General features: G+C 42.8%; 1 protein-coding gene across 1 annotated transcript; it reads right to left on the reverse strand.

Moving 5' to 3' along the window:
- Positions 1-899: 899 nt before the first annotated feature.
- On the reverse strand, positions 900-25,899 carry TTC23L (tetratricopeptide repeat domain 23 like). Its single transcript, XM_074994322.1, has 11 exons — positions 25,817-25,899; positions 24,985-25,183; positions 21,195-21,318; positions 17,436-17,595; positions 14,445-14,570; positions 14,024-14,201; positions 10,120-10,228; positions 7,429-7,556; positions 5,238-5,387; positions 4,240-4,322; positions 900-1,568 (listed from the first exon to the last, which is right to left on the reverse strand). The coding sequence occupies exons 1-11, from the start codon at positions 25,882-25,884 to the stop codon at positions 1,529-1,531; spliced, it is 1,365 nt and encodes a 454-aa protein (XP_074850423.1). The 5' UTR covers positions 25,885-25,899; the 3' UTR covers positions 900-1,528.
- Between the last annotated feature and the right edge of the window lie 498 nt (positions 25,900-26,397).

Raw genomic sequence — 26,397 nt, forward strand, 5'->3', positions numbered from 1 at the left:
TATTTCTCCATATTTTCAACCTTTTTCAAAAAGAGAGAATCAGGGCCAGGGCACTAATTGGTAAAGTCACCAATGCAAGAGATGGTTTCTTGAGCAAAGGCTTACCAGTCATTTATCTGAGGGAAGCTGGTACTTGACTTCTGTAGGAATGAGTCAATATTGGTAAGTGAAGCCCCAGTACTTCCTTCTTCAAATTTTCAAGCCATGAATCCAAGTTTTAAGATGAAGATATGGTTCCAGCAGTAAATAGACTGCACTTCACTCCTGCTATGCCTACATTAGAGGGTTGTGTTGGAAAAACTGGCATTTTGTCAACAAAACCCATGGGGTGTCCATATTCCCAAGGAGTTCTGTTGACGGCAAAGTGACAGAATGTGGGCACTTTAGTCAACAGCATTCTGCCACTCCCCCGTGAGGCAGAATGCCTCTGCCAACAGAAAGCCAGTCTGGATGTTCCAGAGGGCCTTCTGTCAACAGATAGGGCTTTTAGGACATCAAGCAGGCCTGTCTGCTATGCTGCTGGTTGGGTGTTATGTTGAAAGTACAGCCAGATAGTCTGGCCGCTCTCTGTCAACAGATCGGATTGCTCTTTTGATCCTCTTTGCAGTCTGGCCACAAGCTGTCAACAGAAGTTTTATTGGAAGATACCTTACATCAGTTAACTTCTGTCGACAGGAAACTCTAGTGTATACCTAGCCTCAGAATTTTCATTTGCTCTCTTCAGACGTAAATGTAGTCAACCTGTTCCAGACCTGATCAACCCTAAGTAGTAAATAGATCTTTTGCAGAATGAGGAATCCACTGTGTCTAATCAGACACAGAAACTGAAGGTAATGCAACAGGATGAAGCCATGTTATCAACTTGATGTCACATTAAAATAGATCAGTTGCAATCAGAGACCGCCATAGCTCTGTACAGGTAAGCAAAATGTCCATAGTTAATTATTTGTAGTGAAGAAAAAGTGTTAGAGGAATTTCACATCAAAAGAAGCCATTCAGCTAAATTTAACACAGTGGGTGACTTTCTATGGTTAGATTATAAAAAGGCCAGTGTGCCAATAGCTGGAAACGAAGTAATCTAATCTGGATTTCTCTATTGGGTATATTCTGTTTTCATTCACCAAAGTCTAGTGGAATGTCTTCATAATAAATGCTTTTAAATATGTGTAAAGCTGCATTACTTTCTTTTTAAAAGGAAGTCATTCATAACTTCAACTTATGCACATTCTTAAATGCTTATCAGTAAATCATCTGATATGCTACCATTAGTCCTAGACCTTAAAAGCATAGTAAGAAAAAAAAATGGAGACTACGAGGGCAAAGTTTACCTGGAAGGTTGATGCTTTTCCCTAAACTAAGCAAAAAATTACAGCATTTTCTGTTGAGTTGATTATAACAAATAGTGTGTACTTGAATTCTCCAGTTAATCCTCCAACTTGTTTTTTTGATTGATTTTATCTGTTGTTGCAATTGCTAAGGACCCATGATTTTTTTCCCCAACAGTATGCTTCAGCATCATCTCTCTCATCTACTTCAGAAGTCTGTTCCCTTCATGGACAGCTGGAGATCTACAGTACAGAAAAATCATTTAGTTAAGTTTTATTTTCCTTGGCATTTTCTTATTTCTAAAAAATGTCTTTACGATTGGGCAAAACAGAGAATGTCATCAGACCTGCCTACTTCTAACACAAGATACATGACTTAGTTATATAAATTGGATGTGTATCCATTTGTCTAGATACTTATCACCCCCCTACTGTAGTAACTAAATGCCTTATGCAAATTGTATCCAAACATCATGCTTTTTGAGATTCATTCTGTGGTTCAGAAAGACAAAGTGATCATTTGACAAGATAACCACAAAATTTGGTGCCCTGTGAAGTACAGTAAAAACTGAAAAAAATCAGTGTTTCTCTCAGGTTTCCCAAAGGTGATTGGGAATTGTTCTCTTGTCTGACTTAAGGTCTGTCTCGTGCTGCTTGGGATCTGAATTCCTGGGGTGAGACCACATTATCTCTTGAGCCTCAGATGGATGAGTGCATTATTGGCACTTTGCTAACAATAATATTGTGCTGGAATAGTTGATGGCTGCCATCAAATGAGGGATAGCTTGGTGGTGTGAGCATTAGCCTGCTAAACCCAAGATTGTGAGCTCAGTCCCTGAGGGGGCCATTTGGGGATCTGAGGTAAATCAATTTAAAAAAGGATGGTGCTTAGCCCTGGCAAAAGGGCAGGGGACTGGACTTGATAACCTCCTGAGATCCATATCTGTATATATTTAAAAAAAAAAAGTACACTCTCTGACATCAAAGCTAATGGGCATGCTAGCAATCTTTTATTTAAAGGCAAATGGAAGAAGTAATTAAGCTCTTTTATGGAAAAAGAAAGCTAAAACAATAGATGCCAGCATCCAAGGCAAGGAAGGTCTGAGCAAGAATTAATTCAGAACAACCCAGGTTTCCCTGGGACTGATCGAAAATGTAGGGAGTGAGATATCGTTTAGTGCAGCATATGTTTGCCCGGAGTCATTGAGGAAAGCAGTGAGAGGAAGTCAGGAGTAAAATTTTTGACAAAATGCTGGTTGAGAAGGCAGACTTGGATTTCTGACCGGGGAAACTGCCTTCTGTTGTTTATTCCTACTACGGTCAGAGAAACAGACTTTGAGTACACCCTTTGCAAATAAACATGATTACATGAAAAATACTTTTGACTCATCAATTTCTTCCAGAAACAACTGGGATACTGAATCCTGGCTAACTGCTTGACCAAGGGCCAACAGTAATACTACATAACCTTCGCTTTATTGCATTCCTGCTGGACTCTGCCTGTTCATTATCCTCTCCTTAATAGCCGTTGAGTCCCTTCCTTCTATCCACAACTCTGCACCTATGTCACACTGAACCTATGCTTCTGTTTCCCATGTACTAAACGCTCTATAGCTCTTTTTACACCTCTCCTTAAGACCTGCTTTTGCTCCCCCCTGTTGGTGATCCTCTAACAGGATTCTCTACTCCCACTCTTGCAGGTCATTCTTTGTTTTCTGCGTATGCCCTCAGTTTACAAGTTAAACTGTTTGGCTACATCTACACTAGAGAGTTTAAACAAAGCTCATGGAGCACCTATACACAAAATGCTTTTTGTTGACAAACTGTCAACAAAAAAAAAACCACGAAGACACTCTGGGAGGCTCTTTTGTCAATAGAGCAGGTCAAAAAATTGATCCACTTTTATGCGTAGACGTGATCTGTCAACAGAAGTTTTATTGGAACTCCTCCTCCGACAGTAACTGTAGACATATGTTTCTAGTGTAGATGTAGCTTCTGTGGCAGGGACCTGTGTAAACTATGTCTTGTAAAGTACTCTACAGATAAGAAATACAAGGTTTAATGGGTACTTTTGACAGTGCAGGGGTTAAATAAATGAGTGAGACTAAAAATGCTAATACAGAATATTTTCATTCTGACTGAAATTGCTATAGTTCCGAGATTCCTTTTCACAGCTGAAGACCTGGTCTCTAATCCCTAGATTAATTTCTAAAGGAGCAATGACAGCATTCAATCAGGATGAGGATTTTATGGAGAATTAGCATAGAATTCAGTGGAAATTAATAAGCAATGAAATTTTAGAAGCCTGTCTTGGCTGAACAAATATCAAACAGTAACAACTTTCAGGCACCGCCAACCTGATTCGAATTAGAACCAGTAATTCAATGGCAAAAGGCTCCATGTGCCACTGCTAATTGCATTTGCATGAGATACCCAGGTGTTGGTTCTGGCATCCCTTCCAGACCCTCTACACTGCATGCACAGAAAGCAATAAGACGTCGGGATAAGCAGTCACGTAACATACAGTGTTTGGAAAGGGAGCAACGTAGCACTGAATGTTCCAGGGTAGGTGGACTATTGTCGAATCCATAAATCCACTGGCAACCCAGACACAGGTTGTGCTTACAGGCTGCACTAAGTTATGATAGGGGATAGTGTGCTACCCTTTTGCCCAACTAGCTTGTACTTCTGCCTATGCTTCTCTAAATCTTCAGCACAGAGTTCAATTCCCCGTCCTCACCATTCTCAGAAATCCCTGCTTCATTTTGTTCTTTGTATTGAACAAGACTCAGTATATGGACATTTGTTACTAGCAAGCTTCTACATGTCCTGGTGCAGGGAGAGCATCTTATCAGTTCTCAGGAGTAACAAGAATGATGCAATACTACACTAGAAATAATGCTGATGATATCACCTCTCTAATGCATTCAGGAGCTCTTGCATCTCTTTGGGTTTCTTGTTGTGAGGTCCATAAACAGCGGTTTGAATCTGCAAACACTGTTGAGCAGAAAATGAACAGGAAATGATGCATTATATAACCCAACCTCAAAAACCATCATTGTGCATAAGTACTCATTATGCCTAGTTACCTACATTTTACAAAAGGCACTCTACTGGTTCTGCCTATAAAGGACTTCAGTGACAAAGGACTATTTTTAAAAACTGTGATTAGAATCCAAAAGTCATAAATAGCTGGATCTTGTAGAACTAAATATGTAAGTATAGTATAAATAGTAATCACAGCATCAGCACTTTTCATCAAAGCAGTCTGCCCAACCAATTACTCTGCATGACACCCCTAGGACAGAGGTATTATTAATAGTTGTTTTATAGACGGAGATACTGATGCAGAGTGGCTGGCTAAGAACTAGAGTCTCCCTGGTTGAGAGGGAAGACAAGTCACACATTTTAATTCGTGAAGCTTCTTTCCATTCATTCTGCCCAGGGAGAGGGGTGGAATGAGGGCTCTTAAGACCGGAGATAGCTGTGAGCTGCCATGGTTGGAGGGCTCTTCCCCCTGCTCCCACAACAGCCCAGGTTTGTGCTTTCCCTTCCTAGGTGTGTGGCAGCAGTAGTTGTGGTTCATCAGCACTTATAATTTCCAAGTGACAGCCAATCCAGCATACCAGCATTCTGCAGGGTGAGTAAATGTGGGGTACATGGTTACTGGTCAGCTCTATCCTCAGATGCACAAAGAACCCAAATCCCTTGGAGGCCCTGGGACAGATGGCAGGTTTAGGTGGGTAAGTGTCATTACTACATCAATAGCATCCACACATCAAACTTTCTAATAGAGAAAAGTCTGGAACTTCTAGAGAATTTATAGTTTGGAAAATTAGTGTGCATTTATATTTTCAAAACACTATGAGGCACCAAATCCAAGAAAATAACTAGCCTTGGAATTATAACTACCTTGCTGAATAGCTGGTAAGCCTCTCTCATCTTTCCCCCTGCTAGGCAGATGCTGCCCATGAGATGGTAAATTTCAGCTGCCTTCTCACTAAAATCTCCATAGATGTCTATGATGAACTTCAAAGAATCTTTCAGCAACCTGTATGCCTGCTACAGAGAAAAATGAGACATAGCTTAGCGCACAAAAATATATTCATTTTCAGATCAGCATCTTTAAATGACTGACAGCTTTATGCTTAACTCTTGTGGAGTTTAACACAGATGCTTCTTTGGATTTATAGCCATTCTCTAATGATAAGGACACTGTACAGAACATAATTCTATGTCCTGATCTTTATGACTGATAGCATCCTGTCTACAAGGTAGAAAATAAGGAAGCATGGTATGTGGTGACCACCTATGTCTCAGAGACATCTGTTACTTGACTCCTTATAGCCTATGTCCTATGTCCAATCAGCGTAGGTCAGGTCTGGTGGTTCACCAATAAGTGTATGCTGTAACGACAAGTGACCATCTGTCCAGTTTTTAATGGGACAGTCCCTTATTTCAGCTCTTTCAGCTGTCAGGACTTTTATAAAAACACAGGCAAATTGTCCCACATTTTTGGCTTTGGCACTCCCCCTGCTAGCCAGTTGTGACAGCGCCACAGCACTCTCTCCCCTCCTGCCTCTGGCCAGGTCAAAGGCAGGAGGCCAGAGCCAGGGGGCATCTTGTGTCCTGGCGTAGGCAGGTGCTTCTCCCTCTTCTACTGCTGCTGCAGGGGACGAAGCTGCCCCTCAGCTCCCAGCTCACTCTTCTCACACAGCCAGTAAGAGCGGGCAGGCAGTGGCTGATCAGAGAGAGCGTGTGCTGGCAAGAGGCCAGGAGGATAATTGGGAAGAGGCAACTTGGGGAGGAGGAGAGGCAGCCCCATGTGTGCCCAGCAGGGTAGAGGTGTCACCTAAATCAGAGTTACAGTGGGGTTCTGGGATTCTTTTGTGCCTGAGCCCCAGTGCCCCCTTGGTCCCTGGTGTGCCCCACCCCTGTGCAACCCCCAGCTGAAGCCTTGATCCCCAGGACCCCTCTCACTGGGTTCAAGCCCTGATCCCTGGCATCCCTCCCGCCCCCGCTGAAACTGGGAGCTGCAGGGCTGAAAGCCCGAGCCCTGGAGGCCCCATGGAGCTGAGGACAGGAGCTGTAGGGCTGAAAGTTCTGATCTCTGGTGTTCTTTCTCCCTCCACCCACTTACATAGCTGGGAGCTGCAGGGCTGAATGCCCAAGCCCTGGCAACCCCTTTGCTGCTGAGAGCAGGAGCCAAAGGGCTGAAGTCCCAATCCCTCTCCCGCACCCCAAACTGAAGCTGGGGGCATCAGGGCTGACTCCCAGATCCCTGGTGCTCCCCATGCAGCAGAACCCTCTGAGCTCATGGGCAGAGCAGAGGGTGGGAGGGGGAGGATCCATTGGGTTGCTGCCCTCTCCCGAAACTTTAGTGGAACTGCAGGGCAGTCCTGGGGACAGACCTACCCATCTTCTTGCCTTGTCCCCTGGCCAGTTTGGAAGTGGGAAGCTGGAGCCAGGCAATGTGGTGCAGCTGCTCCTCCGGCTGGTGTCATGGCACAGGCAGAGCGTTCTGACCCTCTTTCCTGCTGCTGCTAGTGCAAGAGGTGGAGCTGTCCCTCAGCTCCCATCCCCTTTGCTCACACGCCAGGTAACAGCCACAGGGGTGAGGGACCTGGACTGCATGGCTGGCAGAGCCCTCCAGGAAGCCCTCCTGGCACATAGCCTTTAGCTACCCCCTGGCTGCGCATAGTCCCTAGTAACCCTCCCTCCCCGCCCCCCCCGCCTGCATACAGCCCCTAGCTACCACCTCACTGCACCCTGAGGTACTCCCATGGCTACATAGGAACTCTAACTATCCCCTCCTGCATTCTGAGCTACTCCCTGGCCATGAAAGATCCAGTGTAGGGGGATCCTCGAATGGCCAGCACTGGTGAAGTGGCTCCTATGTACCCCTGACTTTCTGTGGCAGGTGTAGAAGAGACAGACAGCCTAGTCCTGCAAATCAGTCATCCCTGGCTGCCATATCATCCCTTGGAGCTGAAGATACAAGAGAACAATGAAAGGATGCGTGTGTTTTTCTTACACATGCCTGAACATGTTCTAGATGGCTGCAAACACTAAGGCAAGCTTGTAAGCTAGTCTTTGGCATTACCTGTTTTTTCTCTGCTTGTACAAGCCATTTACTGAATTCCTCAATGGCAGTAAGTGTCAGGGAATCCTTCGCACCCACTGCTGCCTCGTATGCAATCAGACTCTCTGTAAAATACATTTCAGCTGCCTCTAGAAATAAACAGAGTAATTATTACTGACAGACTGGCCCCCTCTTAGAACAGGACTTCCCAGCACAGGAAATAGATGTATAAAAATAGTGGATTTTATTAGTAATTTAACTTCATGGCTATAAATCTTGACCTGACTTACATCCCAAATAAGCTCACTGAAGTTATTTTACTATGAAAAGGATAAAGAAAAATAGTTTTAGTGCACATGAAAACTTGCAGAACAGGCAAAGCACAGAAGTATCTGTATGGATTTCACCACACTGTCCCATGAGTGGGCCTCAACGTTCCCTTGCACAGACCACCTGCCAGGGTAACTCGGTTTCCATGGCAATTTGCCCCTGGACATCTCTTTAGAGACTGCACTGGAAGGTGATGGTGGAGTTTGTGCTGGGGACTCTCTTTCAAGGAGGTCTGGACTCTGATCAGTGAACTCACATTACATAGTTCAACAACCATCAGATGATGGGCAATGACATTACCAACCAGAACTCTGGTGATGAAGTTTAAAAAGTTCCATAGCCCATTATCATTCTCCTGTGACACCTAAGCCTTTTATTTACCAGTAGTATTACAGCATTTTTATATAAATGCAACAAAACATTGGCCTAAACACCTCCCACAGAAGGCTCAATAAGTCATACTTCTGACTTCAGTAGGGGCAGTTATGCCAGTTCTTTTCCAAGTGCATGTGGGTGTGACCATTTTGAAGGAGGTGTACCGGCTCCACAGCTGAGGAAGCCTGGCTGAAGCAGGCTAGTGGGAGCAAGAGGCATAGCTCAGCATACAGCTCAAGGCTTCATAACCCAGCTAGCAAACAACCTTCCAGTAAGCTGCAGCATGTGCTGAGGAGAATAGCAGGCCAGGGATGGTGAAGGAGACAAACTCCAGACTTTACTCACATGCTGTAACAACCAAGTCATCAAACTGGGTTACAGGTCATGGATGTAATTTCTCTCACCAAGTCTGTTAGTAACCACACACTGAAAATGTCTGAGTGACCATTGTCCCCCATTCCATTATAACAGCATGTACAGAAGCAGGGAGGAGTACTTAGCATCCCATAGCATCGTGTGGCCTAGTAGAAAAGCCACTAGACTTGGACTAGTCCTAGCTCTGCCACCGGCCTGCTGGAGTGACCTTTGGGCAAGCCACTTCACTTGTGCCTCTGTTTCTCATCTCCCGAATGGAGATGATGACAAAGTTCTTTGAGCTCTGTTGAAGACAAATGCTACATAAAAGCTACATATCACGTCAACTGCAAACCTCAATTTACTACCATTATCTAAATGACCACTATCACTTACAATAAACATTTCTTGGAAATACTGAGTTAAAGTAACCTTACCTGTGTAACCTTAACTCTGCCCTCTCCGTCATATCAGACAACACCCATATAAATACACATTCTAAGTCTGCCTCTTCCTTGTCATGGACATGTGCTACTTGCCCTACACTCCTACACTGATCCTGACAGAATATCACACCTGTCAAATTTGGCAACCTCTTCTTAGCCCTTTGTACTTGAACATAGGATATCACCAAACCCTGTACTTTTCCCTATCCATTAGTAAATCCACCTCTTAAATCGCACCTTATTACTGACAATACTAAAGGTAAGAAGACCCCAGTGCTCTGCTACTAACACAAACTACACAATTCTGTTCTGACATGAGGCACAGTGGAACTTCAAGGTACAAGTATGTGTTTCCTTCGAGTGCTGCTGATAAACAGCAGTGTATACAAGCAAGGTATTATACCACTGTGGTTTGGTAATAAATCAACTGCAAATCTAGGCAAGAACAAGGCAGAGACCCAGACCTTGTCCTGTCACAACCACAGCTCTTGAAAGTTGCTCCAGCTTTTTCCTCCACCATTCAAATACAATTTTATTAGCCCAAAAGGCTAACAAATGCAACTGGAGTGCAGGCAGGTAATTCCAAGTGGCTATTCACAGCACCAGTGGGGCAGGGTTAAGTAATCCCTCATTTTAGTTTCGTCCAGCTTGATATTCTGGAAGGACGCAATCTATCACTTGGAAACCTTAATTCAACATTAAGAAAGGTTTTTGCCATTTAATAAAGATCTGCAGATGCATAGCAAATGTCCAACATTTCTTTTCTTACATCCAAAATTCCCACTGAAGTAAGAAATTAAGTATAATCAATGGAAATTCCAACTAAAAACAACACAAAGGGGAATTCAGACTGAAAAATATCCACCAGTCCAGGGGCAACACACACCTGAACTTCCAGGTGCCAGTGCCTAGAAAAAAGTACTTCAGTAACATGCAATGGTTCAGATTCTGCTTTGAGACACCTGCGCAACCTTCACTGGCTTCAGCGGGGCTTACATGTGTAAACTAAAGGCAGAATTTGTCCCACTGATAGTGATGATCCCACAAACTTCAGGTGCTGAATATTCCATAGGCAGCTCATTTTTACTAGTGGGTCTATTCCTAAAGAGGCTATCTACATTTTCAGAATTGCCTGTCCCATACACGTGTTACATTAGACCCTAGAAGAATCATAACTCTGTGCACAGGAAACTTCTTTCTTACTTACCAAAATGCTGCTGTTCTCCAGTTGCAGCATATGCTTTGCCCAGCAACAGCCCTGTCTGAGCAGCTTCAACACTAAGTTTCTTGTGCAGAGTCACACAAATGGAATGCGCCTGACAGAGACAGAAACAGAGATTATTTATGCTAAATAAATAGTGCACACAAGAACAGTGAGTAGACGGTTGACAACCATGGGTATTTTCATAGACAACACCACCTTTGATGAGTTAGACACAGGTGAAGAAATCAGGCAACCCCCTGGACCTGAAAAATTCCACCAAACTAAGCAACTGAAGGCCTGATATTTGAACCTGCATTCAGAAATCATTCTTTTCAAATGCTGCCTCTCCCAAAGGAGCAAATATTGAAATACTTCTTTTTTATTATTAGAAAGGGGTGCAAGCTTCCAACCCATGAGGATTTAGAGCCCACGTGTACCGAGGGCATTGCTGTGCACCTACATTAAAAATGGAGACTACTTTCAAATTCTCATTCAACTCCAGATTTAGATTTTAAACACTCACAAGCTGGTGTTATTTGGATCTTATTTGATCTGGTTTGGACTTGTTTCTAATTTTTAACCTTTGGATCTGTAAAGGTGGAAGTGGTTTACTCAAACACAGTTAAGCAGTTTCACGTGGTTTCAAAGATAGCAGCCACTGTTTTGCTTCTACTTGATGCATCATGTAACTTAAGTCAAGCTCTTCAGTCTCCAGACCCACGAAGTCGGGATCAAAATCTGCAGGAAGTTGCCATGTGACAAAACTTTGGGGGAGGGTGAGAGTAGGCGCAAGGCCTCCAAGGAAAACCCTCCTGCCGGTGTTTTCTTTTTTTAAATATTACGAAGTTAGCAACCCTAGACCTTTGTCAAACCCGTGACTCCCTGGTACATACTTCGTATACTCCTCCTCATCAGAAACAGGCAGGGCAGCAGATGGCAGTGCAACACAGAGTTGACTGCTGCTTAAACTAGCTTAGCTACCTCACTTGGAAAAACTTAATGGGAGAAAGATGGATCTATCCAGAGCATAAAGGTCTGTCAGATGGAAAATGACTTTGATGGATTGGCTCAATTAGGTCTAATTCAATCCTGGGTGCAATTTTTAAACTGTGTTGCAATGACTTATCAGAAGAGCCATGTTCTCTTCTTTTCTGTCCATGTTCTTATGCTGCTCCCATCACTGACACCTGAGGGCTCAAACCCTGCTAAAGGGGAGCCTTGATAATGCTTTGCACTTCTAATTAAGGAGCAATGTCTCTTATGATGAAGATCATTTCAAATGGAATCCTACTCGGAAACTGACTTGGCAAAAATTGTCTTTTCTAACTCAGACCAGTGCTTGCTTACTCAGTCTCAGCTGCTGACTTTAATGACAAAGTCTTCCTTTCACCCTGACAGTGTCCACACAACAGTGGGGAACAAGATGGATTTTAGTCATTGCACCGCATCACCAGAACTGTTTGCTAAACAGTGATTATAGTGCAAATCTGTGACATCTGTACAAACCCACTGATTGCTCTAAGGTTGTACAAGTGTCTCTAAGGACATGATTTGGCATGCAGAATCTCTATTACAGGTGCTGCTTCCAGGAGATCCCAGGCAAGTTTCACAAAGGTGGGAATTAGGAGAAAATCCTTTTTTTGTTTGTAAACTGAGCACAATTAGGTAAGGAAATAATTGAGACAAACAGGACTCTCACATTAGATTTTTCAGAAAGGGTCACTTGTTAGGGTGAAAAAATTCCCAAAACAGGTTTTTCTAGCACATTTAAACATCACTAACTAAATATGTTAATAAAGCACGTTTCATAAGCAACCAAATCATTTGCTAATGTGGAGAGAAATTGTAATGAACAAGATCGGGGTAAAATTCACAGTTGAGATACATGGGTATAATTCCACTGATGTCAATGAAAATCTAGTCTGCTCATGTCAGCGATGAGTTTGAGCCTAGATGCTATTATCCCGGCAAATGTGGATAATCTGGCTTCCTATATCAGTGTTTCTTAAACTATGTTCCGTGAAACACTGATGTTATATGAACAACTTGGAGGTGTGCTGTGAGCATCTGACACTTGTTTGGTATCAAACAGTGGTGGTATATATTTTCCTGTTATTAAAACTAGATACAATGTTACTTCTTCATTGATATGATACCTGGTTAAATTTCTTCATTTTGTTTTTGCTGGGTATGTTGCTGTTCGATTTTTTTGTTTTTTATTTTATTTTTTTCTTTTTAAAGAAAATGTTCATAGGTGTTCGACAAAAAAGTACTATTTGGTGTTTTGTGGTCTCAAAACATTTAACACATACTGATCGGCCCAAAAAAGCCAAGAACAGAACACCACTGGTCATTACCTACAGCCCCCAACTCAAACCACTGCAACAAATTATTTAAGACCTACAACCTATCCTTAATCAGGATGCCACACTCCAGAAGGCCCTAGGTGACAGGCCTGTTCTCTCCTATAGACAACCTCCCAACCTTATGAGGATCCTCACGAACAGCCACAGTCTATACCCCAGGAACACCAGTCCTGGAACTTTCCTTGCAACAAAGCCTGCTGTCAGCTTTGTCCACATATCTTCTCTGGAAATACCATCACTGGACCTAACCAGGTTATTCACAGAATCACAGGCACTTTCTCATGCTCCTCTACTAACATCATACATGCCATCATGTGCCAACAATGCCCAGATGCTTTGTATATTGGACAGACTTCTAACTCTCTTAGACAAAGGGTTAATGGGCACAAAACAGACATCAAAACACTCCACATCCACAAACCAGTTCATGAACATTTTAATGGAATGGGCCCTTCTGTTAATGACTTAAGAGTCTGCGTGTTACTGAAAAAAATTTTTCGCACCGCTATTCAAAGGGAAACAGCTGAGCTGTCTTTTATATTCAAATTCGGCACATTAACATGTGATTTGAACCGGGATGGGAATTTTCTGAGTCACTGTAGGGTCTCGTCTGCATACTCGGCTTAATCTAATTCTTGACTTTCCCCCCACCCCTCCACTCTTCGATTTGCTCACCTTGATTATTTTTTTTCTGATTTGTCCTCCTTGATTACTGTTTTTGGTTCTCTATGCCTTAAATATCGAGTCTGTTCTGGTCTGGCTATGGTCTGAAGAAGTGGGTCTGTTCCACGAAAGCTCACCTAATAAATTATTTTGTTAGTCTTTAAAGTGCTACTCAACTGCTTTTTGTTTTGATACCCTAGACTAGTGTTTCTCTTTTGTAAAGTACCCCTTATTTAAAAAAAATTATTATATTATATATGCACACACTCCCCAGACTTCTCTCACGTACCCCTAAGGGTACGCATATCACTGGTTGAGAAACATGGTCCTAAAGTAATCTGAGGTCTTGAAACAAGTGCCATTCAATCTTTCCAGTTACTGTACCCTTTTCAGGAGGCAGATTTGTTTTGCATACCATCAAGTTATACCTCACTTAAAAACTACTTACAAAAACATGCACAAATATCACAGAAGACTGCTACTGAAAACTTGCTGACTTTCTACTTTCTTATTATCAAATAAATGAATTGGAATAGAAATGTTGTACTTACATTTCAGCATAAGGCATATGAAGCAGTAGAAACAAGTCATTGTCTGAATGAATTTTTAGATTGTACTGACTTTACTAGCCTCTTGTAAAACCAGGCAAATATCTGGATGAGTTGATGTACCCCCTGAAGACCCAGGAAGACACATACCCCTGGTTGAGCAACACTGCCCTATACCATGTTTATGTCAGTGGCTGCGTTTCCTACAGGGATTCTTCAGCATATCCTTGCTAAACTTAATATGAAAAATGAATTAACTTCAGTCATAGCATTAATAGCTGTTGTTTTTACTTAGTCCTTAGCTCTAACAAGATTTATAAGATGTCCTACCTGCAACAAATATCCTATGGCTTTTTCATGGTTTTTCTTCAATTGCTCACTTTGGGCAACTTTCTGATAAAGATTTATCAGTTCTGGAGCTGTATCTCCTTCAGCTGAAATTACAGCATCAACAGCTTTTTCAAAATAACCTGTGGCAAAGCCCAACTTATTTTGCTGCAAACATGTACTGAAAGAAAGTGGGGGAAAGTTAAGTTCTCTAGTAAAATATCATCATGCATATCATTAGCTGAATGAAACTGGCTCAGAGATCCTCATCCTGTTTTCCTTGCACACACACAAAACTCCCAAGTGAAGTCTTTTACTCTTGTACTAATCCATTTTCCTAATCATTAAGGAATAATAAGGTTTCATTTACAAAAAAGCCCTAGCACCTGCTCACACACAACATTCACTTATTTTTTGTGTTTACCTGCCCAGTGCAATGACTAAATCCTTCTCAGATACTTTTAATCCCATGATCACTCTCCCATCCAGTTCTTGCAGTTCTTCCATAAGCTTCTCTGCCTTCTGCAGAGAAAGATGTGATTCTTTGCCAGTGGGAAAGTCAAGGAAATCTACCAAAAATGCAGGACAATTAACAAATAAAACCACGTAGGCAGAAACTAACCACAAAAGAACAACGTGTGCAATACCATCAATACTCTTTTGAAGCATTTTGGATTTCCTACCATTTACTCACAGGAGATATAGCTCTGAGGTGTGGATGGGAGCTCTCAGTTAAAGGATGTAGTAAACTACAGTATTCATAACAATTCATTGCCATTTTCGCTTTCAAAGATCTGTACCTGTTGAACTTCAAAACCCAGGCCTTGGCCACATTCCATCCTGAAGCAGTTATAATTAAAGAGAGACTGTGGAAGCCAGGATAAGGGGGTAGGAAGATCTTGAATATGAAGGAAGGTAGGGAAGCAAGAAAACGAAAGGGATTAAAATTCTTCACATTGACTTGTCATCTGGGCTTCATGTAGGATTTTTGGCATGGTAGAACCATCTAGTAAAATTTCATCACCGTAAAAATCTTATTTTATATCACTTTCTGGAACAAAGCTCCAAAGAGAAATAAAAACATCAGAGTCTCTGCACAGCTCTAACAGCAAAATAAGACTAGTGAGAAAACGTGTAGAGAATGTGCAAAAGGGGAAGCCAGTTTTCACAGATTTTTAAGTCCAGAAAGGCTCATTATACCATCAAATATGACCTCCTGTTTAAACAGAACTCAAGAATTTCATCCAGTTACTCGTATATTGAATCTAATATAACTTGGCTGCACCTAGACTAGCCCCCAGCTTTGAAGGGGGCATGGTAATTAGGGTGTTGGGAGATTACTAATGAGGTGCTGTGGTGCATATGTAGCACTTCATTAGGTTAAATCTGCCCCGCGGCAACTTTGAAGCATCAAACTTCGAAGTGCCAGCTTGTGTGTAGCCGTGGGTCAGTCGCAGGTACTTTGAAGTGCCTTGAGTAAAAGGAATTTGAAGTGTACACAGGTGATCTGTTGCAGTGGGGGGCCAGATTTAGCCTAATGAAGTGCTGCATATGCACCGCAGAACTTCATTAGTAATCTCCCAACACCCTAATTACCATGCCCCCTTTGAAGTTGGGGCTAGTCTAGACACAGCCCTTGTGTTTGAATAAAACCTATCTTTCAGAAAGGCATCCATTCTCCAGCTGAAGACTTCAAGTGATCGAGAATCAACCCAATGGTTAATCATCCCAAATGTTCATAAAAACATGTGGGTTATTTCTAGTTCCAAGCTTGGCTCTGACATTGACTCTCCCTATAGTCTTGGAAAAGTCATTTAACCTATTTCACCTTGATTTCCCTATCTGTAACAGGAACAACTGTCTACCTATCTCACAAGTGTGCTGTGCCACTTGATTAGTTAGTTATTGTATGGAGCAGTTGGAAGAGGGAAAGCACTACGTAATAAATACTGATGATTATCATATGTTTAATAAGCATTCTGTATAAGGCAGTTTAGTAATGAAGTAGTATTGTAAAATGCAAGTGTAACCCAGAGACACCGAGAAAAGAAGAGTGAAGTCTGTTTAACAGCCTTATCTAAGCGACAATTGCCTTTTAGCTCAAGTGATGGAGGCACATAGCTTTAGCCCAAGGTCCTAGGTCAGGGGTGTGCAACCTGCAGGCTCCTTAAGGACTTCTTTGTGGTTCTGAATGCTATAATTGCTAAGTTAAAAAAAAAAAAACACAACTCCTGATTATTTTCAATAAACAGCGAATGTCTAAAAAGCCCTAAAATGAACAACTCATCTCTAAATAGCAAATGGTATGCAATCTCAAAACATTGGCTAACTCCCTCCCCAGCATCCTCCAGAGAGAGAGAGAGAGAAAAGGTTTGGGAGTGAAAGTCTGGAAGACAGTGGTACAAACACATGTAAAGTGTGAGGAAATAGAATATGTAAAAAGTTGGTGACCATCCTGCAGCAAACATGTATAGCACTACAAATCATTGCATGTAAATTGTTCTTAGAACAGGGGTTACAAGTAGTATGGGTTTGACATTACAGTAAACCCTCAAAATATGCAAGTTTGAGATGTGCTTAGCTTGCATTAATGCAAGTTAAGTGCAACTCAATATCTTGCTCCCCCAGCCCCGCTCACTACCCATGCACAACTCTGGCTCACCCCCAGCCCTACTCACCATCCACATCCAGCTCCAGCTCACCCCCAACACACATGCCTGGCTCCAGCTGTGGCTCACCACCCACCCCTCACATGTGGCGCCACCTCACCATCCCAGCGTGTGGCTCTGGCTCAACACTCCCATCCTCCGGTGCAGCTCCCGTTCAACCCTCCGCCTGCATCTCTGGTTCAAACCCCTCATGGCCCAGATCACCACCCGAGCATGGCTCCAGCTTACCATCCCTGCGCATGACGCTAGCTCAACCCCGGCCTGCCCTGGTTCAGCTGCCTGTGCCCCCCCCGCCCTGTGAACCTCCAGCTCAACTCAACCCCCTTCCTCCACTGCAGCCCTAACCCACCCCAGGCTTAACCACCCCCACTCTCCTCCCATGGCCCCAACCCACCACCAGGCTTAAACCTCCCCCAGTGTTCCCCCAAGCCTAGGACTTACTGTTCAAAAGCAGCTCCAGGGGTTCCTGCTGCTCCCCCGGCTGCAGACCATGCACTCTGCCCACCGCCTTACGTGAGATTCCAGTTAGGCAAGGGTGGGTAGGAATACAACCCTCACGTACATCGAGGCACTACTGTATTTATTAAGAACCAACTCATATTCACATGCATTGAGGCTCTTGAATTATCAACTTTTTTACCAAATTGGAAAAAATGGTTCTTCTTGCTGTTTTGGTTGGAGTGCCCTGTCCTAGGTTCTGTCCTACCTGCGAATGACCAGGGTCTCTTAGCTTTACACAAGGATATTTGTTCTGTGTGAGATGTGCTACACCCAAGGTATAGTAGACAGTTACAAGAGTTCCCAGTATTTCTCTTTTGTCCTCTGGAGTTCCCGGAGCTGTATGACTCCCTGTCAGCAGGATACGTTTGGCTGATTCCGCATGCTCTATGGCCTGTGCAGGAAGACCTAGGAGAACATAAGGAATGAGCTTGTTAACCAAAACAACAGCAACTTCAAGCTGAAAATGAGACCCCTTCTGGCTTTAAAAATACTACAAATCTGTAATGCCATTGTTACATAAATCAATGCTGTGCCCTCATCCAGAATACTGTGTTCAGTACTGGTCACCCCATTTCAAAAAGGAGATAATAGAAATAGAAGTGGTTTCTTCTCATAAAAGAGAAATGAGGAGACATTTCATGAAATTGAAAGGCAATGCATTTTAAAATGATGCAAGAAAACACTTTTTATATTACATATTAAGTGTGGAATTCATTGCCACTTGATATAATCCAAAGAAAGAGTTTAGTGAGGCTCAAAAAAAAGGATTAGACATTAATATGAATAATGAGAATGTCCACTTCCTGCAAAACTCAGACCAAGAAATCTCACCCAATATTTCTGTTTCATGCCCGTAACTTCTGTTTGAACTAAAACAATATTTTATCTAAAAATATGCATCTAATATTATATAATATTTTTATTGTTTTGCATGCTATTCTTCATTGTTTCCTTTTTAACAAGTATTGCACACTGAACAGAAATATGGGCTGTCCACATTCATTTACTACACTAACTTACATCTCTCTGGCAAGAGTTGCATCCATTTGGACATAGTTAAAGAAGATATAAGTGAATATATAAGGGGCTTGTCTACACTACCACCTTCCTTCGAAGGAAGGATGGTAATTAGGGTGTTGGGAGTTTACTCATGAAGTGCTGCCATGCATAGGCAGCACTTCATTAAGCAAATTCCACCCTGCAGCAACTTCAAAGTTTTAAACTTCAAAGTACCGGCACGCGTCGAGCCGCGGCTCATGCACTGGTACTTCCAAGTGCTGGGGCAACTTCGAAGTCCCCTTACTCCTCAAAATTCTGTAAGGAGTAAGGGGACTTCGAAGTTGCCCCAGCACTTGGAAGTACTAGTGGGTGAGCCACAGCTAGACACATGCCGGTACTTCGAAGTTTAAAACTTTGAAGTTGCCGCAGGGTGGAATTTGCTTAATGAAGCACTGCCTACGCATGGCAGCACTTCATTAGTAAACTCCCAACACCCTAATTACCATCCTTCCTTCGAAGAAAGGTGGTAGTGTAGACAAGCCCAAGGAGGTGCGTCCGACAGCAAGTAGATCTAATTCTCTGAAACTGTCTCCGGACATCTAGGATTCTTTGATTATGAATCTCAAGGAATTTACCCACTTTTGATACAAACATTTCTTGTATTTCTAAACATCAGTAGCACTCAAGGCATATTAATGCATTGCTGACTGTCCTTTAGAGATCTGTGCCCAGGGAATAACACTGGTTCATTTTTTTAATTCAAACTACAGGTAGGTGGTAGAAAAAGATGTTAAGAATGCACACACAGGAGTCTAAGTGTGTGGAAAAGATAACCCAATGGTGTACACTAAGGCTCTGTGGCTAGTACTTACACTTTTCAAAGTATACACAAATGACCATGTGTACACCCAGTCCTGCCATTTCACATACACAAATGACATGTGCTTAGGTGTCCCAACACAGTCATTCCAAGAACTTGCAGACATCCTTACTTGCTGACTTGATTAAATCCACCAAATACTGTAGTCAGTAGCATTTACAAATGTGACCAATACAGATTCCAGTGCTTTCTGTCTTCATAAAACCACAGCAGAGCAAGAACTGAATGGACATTGCCTAAGCCATGGATTACCATCTAGTCTACCTCAGAGTAACCCTTGACATATTTTGCACATATTAAGCACCTGAGGAAAACTGCAGCCCATGTAAGGATTTCTCAACAAACTGGCCAGCACTACATGGGAAGCAAATGCCCAAATTTTTCAATCAACCATCTTAGCCCTTCATAACTCTGCAGCAAAATACTGGGCTCTGGTCTGGTTCCATCTGTCTCATGTCAAACTGGTTGACGCATAACTACACTCAACCCTGAGTACTCAGATTGGGAGGATTCAACCCACGCCGGTACCATCGGTCTCTGTATTAAGTAGCCTCACTCCTCCACATATTAGGAGGCTGCTATAGTGACTGAGAAAATCTGGGCAGGTCTGAGATTCCTGCTATACCCAGAACTTGACTATCCAAGAACCCACTTGTCATTAGATGCCCATTGTGGACCCAGATTTCTCTGTGACACTGATGTGAGGTGAAGAATGTTCTGCAGATGATATCAGAAACCAGTTTCTTACAACTAACCCACCATATCTGTGCTGGTTTTTGATTTCCCACACTCCTTAGGGGCTCTTTTGAATGGATTTTAACTAGGCCAGGGTTTCTGTGCAAGCAGCCTTCACACATTGCATCAATGAGAGCATCCCACAGACAATGTCATACCCTGAGAGCTTTGCACTTCAGTCATGAAGTTGCCACAAATTAGTTTGGCAAGCTCCTCATACATTAAGCCCCGACTTGCGTGATGAGTAAGCTATACCCAACTATAAGACACAGGTATGAATGGACAGCTCCCTTACGAATCATCAGTCCTCAGCCAAACTCTGCTCTCACGTATACACACATGAAACCATTAACTCAGTTTTGGCTCCAATAAACTTACACCATGGAAGAATTTTGCTCACTGATCTCTAGTGTTGGAAAAAAATTAACTACAGGTTGAACCTCTCTCGTCCAGCACCCTCGGGACCAGACCAGTGTTGGATGAGAGAATTTGCCAGACCCTAGGAGGTCAAAAATGTCTAGCATATTACCAACACTTCCATTGCTCACTGGGCTCTTACAAGACATTCAGGTGTAAAGTACGGTTTAATAATAGCACAGAACAGTGAGAGCTAGGACTAGTGGCTATAAACAAACTTTATGGAACCACGGGAAACTTGGTCACATGCATGATAAGTGGTCAAACAGCTAACTAAAATCATGCCAGATTACGGATGTTGCTGGACAAAGAGTGGTTCAACCTGTATTATGCACTATGAGGTGGAAGTGTGAACTGACCTTTCTGATACAAGAGGTCTGTATTCACACCATGCTTTTCCCTCTGTCTTATAGAAGCAGGTGGGGCCTTGCAGGTCAACTTTCCCCTGGGAGGAGAAATCAGTGATGCAATTTCTGGTCATCTCCCAGGTGTAATTTGCTTTATCATACATATACACTAGTCCTAGAGAAGAGGTAGCAACATACAGCACCCAGGAAGTTTCTTCTTCCAGAAAACTCAGCTGACAGTCCCAGGAAGTTGCTTTATCTTGAGAATTTTTTCCAAAAATAGAAAATAAGGCAGAGAGCAAACTCTTATCTGTCAGAGATTCTCTCCAAGGCCAAATTTATAACAAAACTAACAGCATCACAACATTCCTCCACAGGCAAAAGCTTTGCTTGCACAGTAGAAAGATTCTGCATAACACCACCACCCAGTGACTCCTACCATAATAGGTGCTTTGGTTACTAATGGAGCAATCCTGCAGATAAATATGCACGTAAGTAACTTTACTGGGAGCAGTCCAGTCATGGGACATGCATATATATATATATTTGCAGGATCAAGGCAATGAAGCCAGTTTCACTGTCTTCCAAGGTTTTGATGGGGGGAATGTTTGAAATTAGATTCTCACCTCGAAGGCTTAGATAGCCGTGAGCCAGGTTGGAGAATGCTTGTGCCAGCTGCCAGTGACTATCTCCATAGATAATTCTAGTGAGAGCCACACATCTAATAAGTTCTCTGTTGGCTTTATGCACCTGAAGAGCAGCACAGAGTAAAAATTATCTTTGTGGTCACAGAAATACCATTTTGTCCACCCTCCCCTCAGAGTTTTTTCGAGGTAAGTTGAGGAGTGTCTACATGTCAATTAAAATAAAACAGTGTGCTCTCTGTGCACCTATTTCTAGAATATCACTGCTATGAGTTAGTCTGTTTGTGACAGTAAGGCCAGATTTGCCCCCAGCCCAGAGCTGTAACAGGCAAGGGTGAATTTCCACAGCATAGGTTTGATATAAGTCGCCCACATTAGGAGGAAAGGTAGGGGCCGAAGGCAGGAGGGAGAGTGATTATTGTACTCAGCACCACTGTGACTCTGGGCCAAGATCTTCCAAGTTAGTAGCCCTAAGGGCTGTACTACTTTACACAAGAACTATTTCAGCTCCTAAAGCAGCCCGGAATCAAGGCAATACAAAGGTGGCACAGAGCCACTTATGGTCCATCTCCTCCAAGCGGGCTGTGCTGCTTCTGTCAGGAAATCCAGCACAGACCTCAGCTTGGAATCTTTAACATGGCTCTTTCTGAGGGCAGGCCTGACTAGACCTGAACATCTATTTTAGAGATGCAATTACAGCTGTGAAAATTGTGTAGCTGGAATCAACACATCAAGACCAATTTATCAGGCCATCAGCACAGAGGGGGGTTGATGGGAGGAACTTTTCCATTGACCGCCCTTATGCCTCGTGAGAATGAGTACCAGGGTCAGCTGTCGAGCCCTGATGGCTCAATCTAGGGCTTCCCCACTAAGCACGCTAAACCAAACCCTGGAAGATCGACCCTGATGGGGCTGATCTTCCAGTAAGTCTATACGTTCCCTGAGACTCCTCAAGGGATAAATATGAATGTTTGTAGTCACTGAAGCTTTGCTGTGGTCTTTCTACACAGGTTGCAGGAGGAAGTATATACGGGATCTTCATAGAAAAGATCACTCTGAAAAGGAGTAGATAGAGGAATTTATTTTATTAGCAACAGGGAGGTGGTGGTGGTTTCTGCATAAGAACCAGGAGAGTGGAGGAACTAGCAGCAGGGAACCAATAAGACCTTTGCACAAGGAGGGGCAGTGGGATGGAAGCTTAGCAGCAGGTGACAAAAGATTTTTTGGGATTGCAAATATCATGTGATCATTAATATTCCAGGGTTGTTGAGAAAGAGTGATCACCAGAAACATCATTAGGATGACTAGCATCCCATTGCTGCCACTACTTAAATAAACATCTTTTTCTGGGGTTTCAAAAGGTGTTGAATAATTCTTTCCTGCTAGGAGCTGAATGACTGGGAAGCTGCCTAAAACCAAGAGTCCCTACGTGGGGAAAAAGATAATTGAAAGATCAGTTTTACTACTATCCTTCTATTATAGACAGCAAACTCTTTCATACCTGGCATTCTATTATCCAGAACTCTCAAACAACCAGCATTTTAACCATAAATTATGCACTGTTAGGTATACCTCTCTATACCAGAATATATAATAATATATCCAGAATATTTGAATAGCTGGCAACCTCCTGGTCCCGGGCTGCTGGATATGAAAGAATTTACTGCATTTGAGAGAATTTGTCTGTCTGTGTAACTGTCTGTTCAAGAACTTCTTCTAAATGGTGAGAGTTAGAACCACCAAATTCAGCATACAGCTTCCTCTTAGCATAACTTAAGCAAGTTAAGGGTTTGGTTGTGCCAGAACAATGTGAGGTGCCTGGAATAGGATTGTGTCTCAAAGTCGTACAGAAAAGAGACAGAATCATCAGGTAGGTGAACTGGGCTGGCTGCGGGACTGCCCCAGTCCTGAACTTCCCACTCCCCCCAGGGCCCTCTGGTGAGGGGGTGCAGGGTTGAGCCTCTCCCATTCATTCAGGAACATTGCTGGCTGTTCCCTTTCCTCAAGGAGTGCAGGGAAAGCACAGTTTGATGCATTCCTCACTCTAGGGCCGTGTCTACACGAGCCCCAAACTTCAAAATGGCCACGCTAATGGCCATTTCGAAGTTTACTAATGAAGCGCTGAAACGCATATTCAGCGTTTCATTAGCATGCGGGCGGCCGCGGCACTTTGAAATTGACACGGCTCGCTGCCGCGCGTCTCGTCCAGACGGGGCTCCTTTTCGAAAGGACCCTGCCTACTTTGAAATCCCCTTATTCCATGGGGACTTCGAAGTAGGCGGGGTCCTTTCGAAAAGGAGCCCCGTCTGGATGAGATGCGCAGCAGCAAGCTGCGTCAATTTCGAAGTGCCGCGGCCGCCCGCATGCTAATGAAACGCTGAATATGCGTTTCAGCGCTTCATTAGTAAACTTCGAAATGGCCATTAGCGTGGCCATTTTGAAGTTTGGGGCTCGTGTAGACGTAGCCTAAATGGGCAGTACAGGGCACAGACGAACCTGGACCTGTCCCAGCTGAGGGACATGCAACCCCTTCCCTGGTTGTGCCTGCTGGAGTTGTGCTTTACACTTGGGCCCCAGCTGCTGTGGTGAAAAAGGAATGGGGTAGTCCTCTCTCCCCACGGCAACCTGCATATTGAACCCCTCATGCCCAGCCCCAGCCCAGAACAATAATTTAAATGAAGCAAGCACATTTTAATTTTATTTGCCGCCCCCCTGCCCCCAAATTACTGGAGTTCAGGATTTGAGCAACACTAGATAAATCTTCTAGTAAACAATAAAATAACACAACAGATGCACAGCAAACCGGATATCCCTTTGTATGGGTCATTCAAAAATTATGCGGTGGGACCCTGTGATCTGTTACCTGTGGTCTTGAGATACTGTACTTCCTACACAAGAAAGAAACCCTTCACTGGGGACTGGATAACAGAGTTTGTAACAGGGAAAGAACCTGCAACCTCGTGGCTACTGGCTTCCATCAGCCTAAACTGGCAGTCACCCAGAGTCATTTCATCCCACGACTTACTCATCGATGGCCTATGTGAAATCAATGAGTCATACAACCCACCTCCTATCAGAGTGCCTATGACAGAATTCCAGTCACAGCTTGCCACTAGCGCTGCTAGTTTGTGCAGACTTGTCCAAGACCTAAACTACTGTCATCCTTTCCTCCCACCTTCCTCCCACAGAGCTGTAGCACACAAGGGAACAGGAACTACTACTTCCAGTCCCCTGATATGTTATTTATGATTTGTATTACAGTAGCCCCTCAGCCTGAATCAGCATTCGGTAACTATGTCTCTTGGAGGATATGACCTTAGAGAGACTAACTGATGCCATGACTGCATTGTGCTGGGTATCGTACGCAACCGAGACAGATCACTAACCTAAAGAGTTTACGATCTAAATAGAGTAGCTGGGCCAAGGCAGTATTATTCTTCCCACTTCACTGACAGGGAAGCACAAAAGAAATTAAGTGACTTTCCCATGGCTGGAGATTGTGACAGTGCTGGCAATGGATCCCAGAACTTCTGAGTCCCAGTCTGGCACACTAACTACATGAGACCAGCTATCCTTTTACACTGGTAAATCAGTGTAGGATTTCAGTTTGAACACTGTTAATCTGACACGTTTTCAAGTAACAAAACCATGCTGCTTCCACTTGGACGCTGTTGGTGATAATGGTGAGGAGTTTCAAACAACAATGAATCAACATAGGATTTTTTTTTTTAAAGTTAGTAATAAGCAAAGGATCAGGTCTGATTCCTGTTACCTCTTTTTCTTTCATGAACTTTTCTGCCATCTTTTGTGCTTGTTCTAATTTCTCACTTGGTGCTAGAGCACAGTCCATAGGTTGTGCTTTTCCTTTAGTTTTCTTTTCTTCTTCTTCCTCTTCTTCACTGTCTCCTGCTGTGCTCTCATTGTGTGTCTGATCTGGATGTTCAGAGGCAGTGGTGCTGGTTTCCTGCAACCTGATCATAATAAACGGTAAGATTGTATTACTAATTATGTTTATTTCAGATTTACCTGTTCACTGTTATACTGCATTTAAATATAAAACTGGGAAACGTGCATAAAAATACAATACAGCAGCAGCGTTCTATTTAACTATTAGGGTACAGCTTACAGCCTGATTATAAGATTTTTTTTTTTTTTTTTAAAAACCAAATCACTTTTATCTTATGGGCGATGATTTATATTTACAATGTCCCTTTGGCCTTTTGGAAAAGTGCTCTATGTTATATTTATAGGAAAAACCATTAGAAAATATTCAATGCAGTAAAAGCTCCCTCTTGACTTATAACCCAATAAAACAAAGAAAATGATTACTACAAAGGGGGATAGAGATGAAAAGCAGTGTTCCCTGTAAGCCGAATGTTTGGGCAGCTGTCCAGCTGACTGGCAGAGTGCCTACAACCATCCACATCTGGCAGCATGTGTTTCTATTGGTGGTGCACAACCATACATGCTTTGGTACACATAACAAAACTTAATCTGCCCACAGATGGGTAAAAAATAGCGGGAACACTGGTCAAGATTAAAGATAATGGGCCAAACAATAAAAATAAAGATCCCTTGAAAAAAAGAAAAGTTCAGTAACTTACAAGTGTGAGTCCATGGCATCATGGCTGGAATCTGTAGGGATATATATTGGGCTATCTTGCATCATCATCTTGCCAAGAAATACCATAGAGGCATGAAGTGACTATGCTGAAAACTGTTCAGAAGTAAGATGAATAAGTGTATTTTTTCAGAAAATAAACTGGAACTGAACACCCAATGACCAGTTCACCTACCACTCTCATGGTTATCAATGTGCTCATCAAAACTGTTACCACGTACTTCCTCTAGTTGTTGTATCCACCTGTTCTTTCATCTCTTCAGCACAATGCAGCCCTCTTTCTATGCAGTGCAAATAAAGAGTAAATATTTTTATTTATATTGCATTAATATTGCCACTCTCACTGTGCTAGGTGCTGGACAAACAAAACAAGATGACAAGCCACCTGTCAGAAAGAGCTTCCAAGTTAAGGAGAAGATGAGCTACGTCTATTTAGAAATAATACTGCATCATCTCAGTTCAGGGGAGAGATTATGTGCTGTCAGAGAAGAAAATCTACCAAGAAGTAAAATTAAGAACATCTCCAAACACCAAAGTTTCTAAAATTAGTAAGTGTATACTGCT

Source organism: Carettochelys insculpta, chromosome 5 (assembly GCF_033958435.1).
Source record: "Carettochelys insculpta isolate YL-2023 chromosome 5, ASM3395843v1, whole genome shotgun sequence".
Lineage (NCBI taxonomy): Eukaryota > Metazoa > Chordata > Testudines > Carettochelyidae > Carettochelys > Carettochelys insculpta.